This window comes from Aplidium turbinatum, chromosome 1, assembly GCF_918807975.1.
Source record: "Aplidium turbinatum chromosome 1, kaAplTurb1.1, whole genome shotgun sequence".
Taxonomy (NCBI): Eukaryota; Metazoa; Chordata; class Ascidiacea; order Aplousobranchia; family Polyclinidae; genus Aplidium; species Aplidium turbinatum.
The window spans coordinates 51,249,131-51,261,669 of NC_137472.1; the positions used below are offsets into that span (position 1 = coordinate 51,249,131).

Below are 12,539 nucleotides of genomic sequence, written 5' to 3' on the forward strand. Positions count from 1 at the left end.
GAATAAGATCTGAATTGTCACAGTCGCCACAGGCCCGTATCTTAGTAAAAAGTTTTTGTCTTTTTCAATTTCTGTTCAAATTGTGTTTTCTTAACTGCTTTTCGGTTCAAATGTAGCTTTGAAGCTCATTTTTGCAAAACAGCGCCGATAAACGAAAGCTTCTTTTAGTAATTTTTAGCCGCTTGTTGGAAGCAAGGAGTTCGATTGTTACAGGGGTCGGCATTCCCTGGCATTGTAGCACGCGAAATGATTTTTCATTGCACGCCAAATGATTTGATGCGCACATTATATCATCTTAAGAAAGTGCAACCATTGCATCATTACCGTTATCATTGCATCACCAACATTATTATTTTTTCACCAACACTAGCGCTAACTAAATGGTTGCACACATTTCTAGTTTGATCTGTAGTGTTCGTTTTTTTCAGCAGGGCTAGGGTATATTTACAGAATTTAACTTATGAAATTAGGTTTAATGGCGTATCCCAAGAGACGTAAATTAGATGTCAGATCATTTCAAGAATCTTGGACGACAGATTTTGGATTCGTTTCTCGAGAAGACTGAGCCGAGTGTGGATTGTATTATCAAAACGTCTTTTGCCAAACATCAAGCATAAAACGACATTTTGAAACGAAGCACAAGAAATCCTTCAAGGACGATGCAGAGAATCGAATCGCAGAGGTCATTGCTAAACATGGAAAACCATTTAGTGATGGGGAGTTTGTAAAAAAGCCTTTCTCAGTTGTACTGACGTGTTGTTTGATCATTTACCAAACAAAATGTTTGGTTTCAACAACCACGTGTGTACATTTCTACTGCAGGTCTTATGTACTTGGTATGACGAAAAGAACAAGCTTACAGTTCACGAACGGTATCTTTCCTGGTCAGTCTGTTATAATCCTATGTTTGCCAGACAATTTTTGAGTTTAATTAGAAAACCTTATGTCTCCTAAAATTCAATGTCACTCCTCATAATTTCTGCTACAGTGACAAATTTCCTAATTTTTAACGCTTGTACGAAAGAGAACTGAAGACTAAGCCTCCCACTAAAAACTTGTAGTTATACGATTGGGTTATCACATACAAATCGTGTTGTGACACGCCACTGTAACAACACGCCACGATGTGCTCCTATCCTAACAAGAAAAATAGGCTACTTGCTCTTTTTGGTTACGCACGGTAGAGAAATAAAATTATTTCATTAAAATAATTCATTCTAGATATGGTTGTTAGTTTGCGCAGATATAGAGCACAACTTTCATTGCTTAGTTCTAGCCTTCCAAGACTGAAGAATATCTCAGGTTAAACTTTGACCTTAATTTAGTAGCCTACTACTTTGCTTTGCAACTACATACTGCAGCTGTGACGTTCACATATTCACATATCACAAACTGCACAATAGTCACTGACTGTTAACTTTTTATTATAGTTTTTCACGATTTTTTACAGATAACAAAAATCAAAACACACGTTAGTAAAAGAGTTAATAAAAAAGACGACAGTCCTAAAAATAATCACCTCTTGGTCGTGTATTGGGCATTGCATCAACATGTCAACAACAAAAATAAAAAAATAAACAGCAGCTTAAGTCGTTTATGTAAAATCTACTGAATGCCATATTTTCCTTCTTGCAACTGGCTAGCATTTCCTTGTGGCCTACTTTATATACGTCTTATTTGACAGCACAGAAACAGAAAGATATCGCAACGCAATGGTAAAAAACGGTTAAAGTTAATCAGTTTGAAGATAAAAGTGATATGAAATCTATTTCAAATGACCACAACCATAACCAATTCAAAATATGGTGTAATAAAATTATTTTAGTTTACTGTAATTTAATTCTATACAGCTTCTTAAAAACAATTTTCCGATTTTTCAAGTTTTCAGTGCTTCCTATATTTTCCTGATGTTGTTTGTTATACAATAATTGCCTATCAGATAGCACGAAAAAATCTTTTTCTCAACTCAACCACAGGATCAACTTTCAGAAAGGTCAGAGGAAGCCATGTGAAAATGATAGAATGAAAACTGTGAGAGTAAATGACAGCTAATCTCCGAACAGGAAAGGCCTAATGATGAAGACAATCAGTACTCAGCAGCTAGTGTTTAAGCAAAAGAAAATTCCAATATTTTTAAATTCAAAATTGTTGATTTTATAGCGGTCTATGCACTCAATTGCTTTTATCAGTAATCTGCCAATGTGGAAATTTCATTTCAGTCTAAAATTGATGGAAGACAACAAAATTAAGAAAAACCAGGCTACTTAAATTTGTTTGTAAAAGTATGCAATAAACTTTAGCAGTCTATTCTCTTTTGTTCAAAAAGCATATAATCCGAAAAAAGTACTGTAGTGGGTCATTATGATAATTTTCAGAAATGGTCTTCTTCCGACAAACCGTAGCCTACAAATTGCCTCGATATTGAAGTTCTTCGATAAGCAAAAAAATGAATTTGCAAGCATTTGAAAGAAAAATATTACTGAAGAAATGAGAATATTAGTAATAATTAATCATTCAACCAAATGCACACATTATTAAAATAGACATAAGTCAATGGGAAAAACATGATAGCAACAATCAGTAGCGAGTCCAGGCGGGAAATTGGTCATTTGCCAAAAGAAATTGAAAAAACATGCAAATTTTCTCCGATTTTGCAAACTTTTCTCTCTCGCGCAACTGCATTGTATTCAATCTTCTGAGCGGCATAGAACACACCATGCGTGTGTTTCTAGAGTCAAGCCCCAGAGACACCCAACAAAACTTTTTTAATTCCGAGAACCTCAACTTTGCTTTTTCCATTCTCTCTTAGAATTTTTTTCTTTGTCGTAACTTTGGTACCCTCCAAAAATACAATATTGTTTTTATAGATCCGTCACTGACAACAGTAGCCCAGACAACAAAATCCGTCATTTCTACATCGATTCAACGTCTGCAGATGTCAAATCAATGTAAAACGACGGATTTTGCTGTCTGGGAGGTTACAAGTTTTATGTTAATGTTTTCAACACAGTTCAGTCCAATACACAATTGATCCAACTTCTGCCGCTGCTGATTTCAAACTTGTTCTTCTTCATGCAACACTGTCACTCTAAAAGCATCGTTGAGATTAGTTTTAACCCAATTTATCGTATTAACCCAATTTATCGTATAAAAATCACTATTTAAAAATTAACATTGAAAACGCTTTGGATATTCTTAGCAAAAAGAGATGTAGCTTAAACCAGAAAGAGCTTCCAACATATGTTTGTGTTTACTTCATCATCTTCATGGCCATTATTCAACAAGCTACACTTTTATACTGCTATTTAAATCGCAAAGGTGGTAGTAGAGTGTTTTTCTATTTCAATGTGGAAGGTAACACTCTTTTTTTATTTCCATTGAAACTTCACCAAATAAGGAAATTTCTAGAGGTACTCTCGTCCTTACCCAAACTTTAACAATTTAATTTTTGTTTTGGTTTGCTACCAATACGAACACTAGCCTATGCTTGGGCGCAGTAAGCTATAGATTTCAATTAGTTTCCGGCAAAAGGTATGCACTTTATTGCACAAAAATTACTAAAATGAAATCGAAAAAATATATTAAGAATGAGCTAACAAACATCATAACAATTGCTATAAATGTCAAAGTTTCTCGCACGTCTTCGCTCTTATAAGTTACATCTTTTCTATGTAATGTTAGTGTATTGCGTCCAATTGCATTGTAACGTTAGTATTTCTACTTACCTCAGTAACACGGGGTTTTGCAGACATGGTATTAACAATATGTATATAAGGATTGACCACCGCGTTCACGTACACCAAAAGCTCTCCAATGAAATGAGTTGTTGATATTTCATCGCTTTTTATGCAGTTCTAAACCAAATTACAGTGTGATCAACCAGTAAATCACGCAACGTTAAAAGTAACTTTTGTTAAATTTTGGAGTGAATAGTTGTTTTAGGCTACAACTGGTTATGATTTCTGCATGCAGAAACAAGGAGGGTCTAATTTAAATCATCCTTAAATTAGTGTAGGGAGCTTTCTCGTTGTTTATACAATTGCATCCGCATTGCCTAAAATTGCAATAGCAGTACCTCTTCAAACAACTAACTTTCAGATTTGTTTGAAACTTTGCCAATTTTTTTTTTTGTCATTCCAGGCTTACACCCGGTAGTTAGTTTGTTTGTCTCTCCATTCAATTGCATCAAGTAATTAGTAAAGGAAATGGTTTACTGCAAAATACAAAATGCTTTGTATTCCAGTGAACCTATTTCTCTATATAGCCTACAATTTAGTATTATGGCTATCATCATACCATGAATAAAGATTCTCTGGAGGCTTGACTGTTCCTCAGATAAACTGAAAAGAGCAGGATCCACGAAACGAAAAAATAAGCTATCATCAGTGCGCTTGTCAATGTCAAACTTCTCTCATCTGTTTTTTCTTTGCTTTCTTCAACCCATTTAATTGAATTGCTTTCCTGCACATCTTCAGATACAGTGTGCAGGTCAGAATTCTGGACAGCCGAAGGGTTCTTTTTAAGGCTTGCTCGCAAAGCAATCCCGCAGAATGAGCATGAAAGCTAGCAAAAATTTAAAAAAACTAGTCACGTTTAATTTACTCATACAACGGATGGACGTGAAAAAGTCTTATAACATTGTATTTTAATTGACTTACGTTGATCTGCCTCAAATAAAATGTTGGCTAAGTGATTACATACACTGCCGTCCGCTAGCGGCTAGCCTACACACACAGTACTTTTACTATGCTTTACTATCTTACCAAAACAGCAATGAAGTAGATGGTAGAGAAGTAGGACAAAAATATCGTGGCCCAAGTGGTAGAAACTTCATACTGCGCTATAGGAATGCTGAGTATAATAGAAACGACCCAAGCAAGACCAGTACAAGTGTAAATGAATATCTGAGATTGCAGGAACTTGATTCGTGGTGATGAAATCTGAGCATGCGCCAGGAATCGATCGATGCTGATGAACTGTAATAAATTAGTGAATGTAACTTTAATCTTATGTTTCTAATCAACTCCAACGTAAATTTTGGCTGTAATAATTTATGACATGTTTTGGAATTTAATTTTTTTTTGTGGGGGGACATTAAGCGAAGTCCTTTTCTGATTGTCAGAAGAAAAGAAAATAGCTTTTGGTTGATCAAGCTTTATGTTCGGTGGGTACACAGTGCTATGAAATGGTGGAGCAATGTTCCAATGCAGAAAGAACGTAGGCTATGCATTTGTCAATGTTATGTTTTTCTGCACATAACCTGCAGATGTACGCGTCAAACATTTCCAAGCATCCATACTCTTGTAGGATCCCATTTTAAAAATAAGCGACTCACAGCGACCTGTGGCAAGTGGCAACATACCCTTTTGCCTACTCATGGCTATTTATGGGTAGCTTACCATTTTGAGCACTGACTACAAAAACTAATCTTAATGTGTCTTTTATAGTAGTCTTAAGTTTACGCTATTAAAATTAAAAGAATAAACTTTGCTTACTGTTAGAAAAATTGCTGAGCTGAAAAAGCTCATGAATAAGACAGCGTTTCTTGCAATACATAAATTGCTGGTCACATAAATATTGTCCATGACAACTTCTTCAGACAGAAAAAGTACCAATGACAACGACAAAATGCAATTGGATGCGAACACGTGGAAAAGAAACCTAGAAGAGAAAATATTTTAAAATAAGTTGATCATTATTTTCAAATGCAAAAAATGCAAATATTAAAATTCATTCAGGCTAACACAAATAGGCCTATGCTTATTTTACAGCCACATGGGTATATGGAAGAAGCCTACCATCTACCTTTGGCCGTTTCATAGAAAAACAGAGTGCAGGTAGGATTTTAAAATTTGGATGCATGTTGCGAACATAAGTTTCTCAGTGAACAATTTATTTTGGCTTCATTCCGAAATACCATAACGCGTTTGAAAAAAAAGGCACAATTGAAAGAAGACGATATGACTTTAAAAAATGTAATCATATACTTTATGATAACCTACTTGGCGAATAAAACGGTTAAAATTGTTTTCGAAACAAAACTAAATTCTTTTCATTTCGACAGAAAACTCTCTTGTTTGGATTTTTGTTTTATTTGCCTTCAAATTGTGTGTCTCTTCATTTCAAATAATAAAGAACTAATCTCAAAATAGTCCTAAAAGCATCAAGAAAATCTTTTCATAGATAGCGATTTTCATTTTGTGTGTTGACTGGTTTCCACTGGCAGAGGCTGTTTTCCAATCAACTTGCCTAGTTGAGTTATTTTTTGCTATCTCATCCACCCAGACGTGTTTTACAAGCATGTAAACATCCATGATTCATTTTCCAAAAACACTTTGTTAGTCCGAGAATAAATGTTCCAGTAATCAACCAAGCCATTGTAGCCTGCAGTGATTGTTGAAATATTGAAAAATACAGTTTAGTTAGGACTTATCCGCACATTGTGTATTGCCCTTGCAAAGGTCATGTCCCATATCGTCACATTGAGTTCTTTAAATCGGTAACTTCCCAGACAGCTACTTTATCTGGCCCAGATCTGGTAAGGATTTGGTCAGATTCGTACCCGAACTGGTAAATATCTGGCCTAATAAAGTGGCTGCTTGGGATATGCCAAGTTTAACGTCAAATGGGAAGACAAAAAAAGAAGAAAACTGTTTATGAACAGTTCCTTGTAACATAGATCTGACTTACCAATGTGATGTTGTGGTAAAAGATTTTTTGAGTCGAAGAACGTGTACCATTGCAATCAAGCAACCGACTATGCCAGCAAAGCACAGGATAAAAGAAGGAGCAACTTTTCCCCATGAAATATTTTGCTCCACTGGTTGATCTATAAGTCCTGTAGTGGCATCGTTGGCAGGGAAATCAGTAGATTTCAAAGAAGGAAACGTGGTGGAGTTGACATCGTAGTCATCGGACTCACCTGTAAAAAGCGTTAAATGCAGTTATAGAGTTTTAACAAAGTAACGTCTCGACATTTTGTAATTTGTTAATTCAAGCTGTCCACTGCTGGAATGTAGTTTTAAACTTTTTGCAGTTCTTCTACTTCTTTCGCCCAAACGACCACACAAGTATCGAAAGCGTTGATAAACTTTATTTTTAACGTTTTGTCGGATTCTATGACAAACTTCCTTGTGCTCTGTATAATGGTGCAGCTACATCAGTGCATAAATGACCACCAAGAAGTTACCAAAGCATTTTAACCGTTGTAGAGTAATAAAAACACTGTAAAAAATAAACTTTATGATTCCATTCAGGTTTCACTCATTTTTCACCTTTCGTACTTACCTACATTAACAATGATAACGTTGCCCTCCAAATCCGACACAAAATCTATTGGGTTATAAATAGTCAAATCATAACCATCTTCACTATAATCTGCCATGCTTGCAGCTGTTTTTTATAAGCACTTTAACAACGATCATCAGATTACTTAACAAAAATAGAAGCTAAAATAAAAAAAGAAATGCTATGTTAAGTTTTTACCTTGTACCGGTAGCCTATATAGTAGGCTACTTTCAGCTATCTGAAAAATTAACTCTGGTCGTTGGACAGAATAAGCTTGCAATTGAAAGTATGGGCTCTTCATCGTAAACGCAATGTCAGTATTTTAATGTCCTTCTCTTTTGTGAGAATTCACTGTCGCTAAGTGTGAATTTGGAAAAGCAAACACTGCGATCTAAACTCCACAACTCATAGCCCTAAACCTAACTAAACGTGCACTCTAACATTATTCAAAAACTTGCCAATTTGTGTAATGTTAAATTTCAGCAATTTCCGTTAGTGACACATGGTCAGTTATCTGCAGTTACAAAATGAATTTTCTTTTTCAGATTGGATAACAGTTAATATCTGACTATCTGATCAACTGTCATACTGATCTGAATGTACAATTAATGTTGTGAACAGGACCAATGCGATCTTTGGGCTCCAACTCAAGACAATTCTAAGAAAAATGCGTTATATCCACAGATTAAGGGAAGACTTCTTCAAGTTCCTGGGCCCATTGGAAAGGTTAAAGGCCCCTAAAAAGTTCCGAAGTCCGCTTTTGAATGTCACAGATTTCAAGATACGTAAAACTTTTCGTTGTAAAAACAATTAAACCTGTCTCAAATTTGGGAACTTAATTCAGAAATTTTGGATTTAGGTACTTTTGAAATGACAATCTTAGACTAAATTGCAAACCAGCCATGATTTTAACACAGAGCTTATGCTGTCTGATTCAACAATAAACAACAAAGGTTTAAAAACTATCCAGAAAGTTTTGTTGAATATGCTGGTGGCAACTAGAATTTTCTGCATCATTCTATACCAGTGGCCAGTAGCGTTGACAAGGGGGTCCAGGGGAAACTTTTGGACCAGGGCCTGGGGTGGGTGATTTTAAGGGTCCAGAATCTTGTTAAGGTGTCCAGGAACATAAAGAAACCACAGCGTATTCTTTAGATAGGCTACAGTGTGTTTTTCTTACCAATGTCTTAATGTGGGGCTCAAGAACCTCATTGGTATAAGGCCAAAAACATTCTCTCAACGGCCCTGCCAGTGGTTCTTAACCTTTTCTCAGACACGCCGCCTTTAGCAACGATTACATGCTTTGCACTTCTTTTCACAATTTTGAAAAAGCGTAGGCTAACACTAAAGGCAGTTTTGTTTTTGTGTATTTATTGATTAGGCTACGTACATGATAGTAAGATACCGTACTTGAAATTGCTTCTCAGCATCTATATTTTAGTGAGAGGTTTAACTCCAGAAATTACACAACGTAGTTTAAGTCTAGCCTACAGCTCTCAGCCTGTCCTTGGTCTTAGTAGCAACTGGCGTAGAAAATTAAGCTTCACAAAGATATGTGGACCAGAACAATGAGACAAGTAGCCTAAATGAATAGAAAGATAACCTCGAATTCCAGTTCTTCGGAGTCTTAATCTACTTGGCAGTGGAGTTGAACTTTAAAACAAATTGAATTTGTAGGTGTTCATTATATCAGGACAGTATTTCATGAAGTTTGCTTTCAGGACATTTAGATGAGTTGATGCTTGATTTGTACCCTCAAACTTAGCATCTCCGAGTGCAGCATCCAAGTTGCTGAAGCTTAGTAGGCCTAAATTTCCTTGTTCAACTTGACTTTTCCATAGGTAGATCTTGAATATCAAAGTTCGAAGTTTTAATTAACATGTTTCTTTCGACAACTATCAAACATTTGTGTGAAAAACACATGTAGGCTATTACGATCAGATTATATATCCTTACACCGTTACACTTACATAGGCCTACCATATTTTCATTGCCTAAAAAGAGGACACGTTTCGCCAGCGAGTAAAATACAAGTAGAATGTTACGTATGAAGAACTTTTTACATTTTTTTTTGGATAATTATATAGACATATGCAGCAAAAGTTAAGCTACAGCAAAAAACAGACAAATTTGTTTTTCGTAAGCCGATTTGTTAGACTTGTGTAACAAAATAAAAATGTGATGTGATAAAGCAATAAAAATGTGAGGCAGGCAGTAGGCTATCTGTAGGTAGCCATGCCTTAACTTTTTTCAGACAAAAAGGGTCAGTTTTAACGAAATCATGAAATTACTTGCACTAAATATAATAATTGAAGTTGTATACAGCTGTTAATGAGATGCTAAGGACAGACTCAACTAAAAGGCTAATTCATTCCTTGCACCATTGTGGCTGCATCACAGATAAAATTTATTCTACATTTGCACCCACATAAGTTGTAGCCTAAGTATCCAACTATCCATTAGGGTGGGCCGTTTTTGACTTTTTTTCGAAATTCAAAAACGGCTAGTCATAAAAAGTGGCACATGTATGAAAAAATTACGTGTGCAAAATTTCATCAGTTTGGGGGTGCATCTTCTGCCCCCGCAGGGGGGTCAAACTTTCGATTTTTTGAAAAAAAAAGGAAAATTTCACTTTCCGTTTTAACATAATTTTTTTTATAATTTTTCTACTGGCTAGTTATAAATTGTAAGTGGGATGTTATCAGAACTTTCCTATGTAAAGGCATGTTCGAAGCTTAAGGTTTACTGCCCCCGCGTCGACGACCAAAATGCTGAATTTTCACCAATTTGAGATGCTATTTTGTCATTGCTCAATAAACAAACTTGCCGCAAAAGGGCGAGATGGTGTTAACGCTGTACGCTCATTTATGTTCTGTCCATTAACTTTGCAGGATGATACGAACTGACAAACGATAAGACGTAGTCTTGCTTAAACTAAAAGCAATAGTAGCCTACGTTTGATCAGTTGCAGCTATAAAACGCAACCTATAATTTACTTCAGAATAAAAGCAATCTGATCTGCAGGTTCCGTAAATGGAATGCACTGTACAGTTCCACGTGAATTGTTATCATGATGTTGTTTACACAAATTTGTCATTTACAAACATTTACAAATGTTTTCAGAATGGGCATAAAACGCATTCCTGTATATTACTTTGTTGAGGATATTGGGGGTTTATTCGATAGCTTCTGAGCAGAGTGTAGACTTTTAAAGAAATGTTTTTGGCCATTAGTGAAATTGCTTTCCTTTATAATGGCAAACCATACTGGAATATAAACATTCATAATAGCCTATAGTCCACACATTCCACCAATACAGCTGACGCGTTAGATGCAACATATAAACGTAGAATTCTATTGGCTGTGTTCAACCATCTTGAGTGGTTTATCATACCTGGACTCCTATATGCGAAATGAATTGATATATCTACAATTTTCACTGCTCTGTGCATGTGTAGAAGATATTTTTGGTCAGTGCTGAGGTCATTTTCATCAATTTCAATCTCTGGTGCAGGAACTGCTTTATATTTTACAACATCTAGTTGTGTGACTGTGGCTAGCTGCTTTATAATGAGCCCAGTAAAGCTATCAGGTCTTGCCATATCTTTTATAAGATGCCTAAGAGGCAACTCATTACTATGGAGTAGGCATATTAACCATTGAAGTGGCTTTGGAAATGATCTTCCAGGAGCTTTATCACGACGCCTTTTTGACCTGTGTTTATTGCGGTTCCATCGCATCCAATTGCCATTACATTATCGTAGCTAATTTTATTGGATCCAAGATATTCAAGAATCGCGGTAGCTATGACACATTAGATCAGTTGGCTGCAGTAAAATGACCGATGAAATGATAACTTGGCTCCTCAAGTAAAGTAATGTGTTCTTCAACTGCGAAATGTTTTCGAGCTCGCCCAGCAATTTTATTTTGTTTGATGGTTTAATCTTTTCGGCCATCAAAATATATGCTTTGCAAATTTATGCACATGATAGGCCTAGCCTACTTTCCATTTGAGTTGTAAACCTCATTTCTTTTCTCGCTCTTCTCACTTTGCTTTTATCTATGACTGATTGAGATTCGCTATCCGTTACAACTCCCACATCTTGTAGAAATGATGAAGCAATAAGTGCTGCAGACCTATCTGAAATACCAGTACGATCGCATGATTCAGCAAATACTACTAAACTGGAAGTAACCTTGCTTTTTCTGTGGTTTTCCGAGGCAAAACTGGGTTGATAATCAATATCTTCGCAGCGTTCTTCATTGGATGACAAAGTTTCTGAGCTTGAATAAGAAGTTAAAGGTGTTTTAACCAAAACGCTACTTGTGCCTGCTCCTGGTTCTTCACGTAAAGAACGGAATTGTTCTGATCTTGCGACTCTCCTCAGAAAACATTTAAAATTAGATTTTGTGGCCGATTTATCATGTTTATCAATCACCATTATGCGAGTTGTTCTTTGATCAAGAAGGAACTGTTGTTCTGTAACAGGGACACGATTTTCCTGCGGACAAATACATTGCAGAAAATTGGGACACTTTGGCTACAACAACCGATTTCAAATATTTTTACTTTGCAGATTCTTTCATTTGGTCCAAATTTTGCAGAATATTCAGGCCCACCTCCAGAATTTGACTTCAAAAGGTTATTCATTTTTTTTGTAACTCTTTATCATAAATATGTACTGATGTTCGTACCTCATTCGTATCATCCTGCAAAGTTAATGGACAGAACATAAATAAGCGTACAGCGTTAACACCATCTCGCCCTTTTGCGACAAGTTTGTTTATTGAGCAATGACAAAATAGCATCTCAAATTGGTGAACATTCAGCACTTTGGTCGTCGATGCGGGGGCAGTAAACCTTAAGCTTCGAACATGCCTTTACATAGGAAAGTTCTGATAACATCCCACTTACAATTTATAACTAGCCAGTAGAAAAATTATAAAAAAAAGTTATGTTAAAATGGAAAGTGAAGTTTTCCTTTTTTTTTCAAAAAATTGAAAGTTTGACCCCCCTGCGGGGGCAGAAGATGCACCCTCAAACTGATGAAATTTTGCACACGTAATTTTTTCATGCATGTGCCACTTTTTATGACTAGCCGTTTTTGAATTTCGAAAAAAAGTCAAAAACGGCCCACCCTACTATCCATGCCACGATTTATTTTGAAATAGGTTATATGTTATGCATAGTGCAGATTGGATTATTGTTTCGATTTGCTTCACTTGACAAACTAGCCAAACTATTAAGTTGG

At 35.9% G+C, this 12,539-nt stretch overlaps 1 protein-coding gene across 1 annotated transcript; it reads right to left on the reverse strand.

Annotated features, from left to right (window-relative positions):
* Positions 1-1,403: 1,403 nt before the first annotated feature.
* LOC145777361 (uncharacterized) lies at positions 1,404-7,444 on the reverse strand. Its single transcript, XM_082588731.1, has 7 exons — positions 7,288-7,444; positions 6,691-6,922; positions 5,496-5,661; positions 4,764-4,976; positions 4,297-4,563; positions 3,726-3,854; positions 1,404-3,088 (listed from the first exon to the last, which is right to left on the reverse strand). Exons 1-7 carry the CDS (start codon positions 7,382-7,384, stop codon positions 3,071-3,073), a joined length of 1,122 nt encoding a protein of 373 aa, XP_082444857.1. The 5' UTR covers positions 7,385-7,444; the 3' UTR covers positions 1,404-3,070.
* Between the last annotated feature and the right edge of the window lie 5,095 nt (positions 7,445-12,539).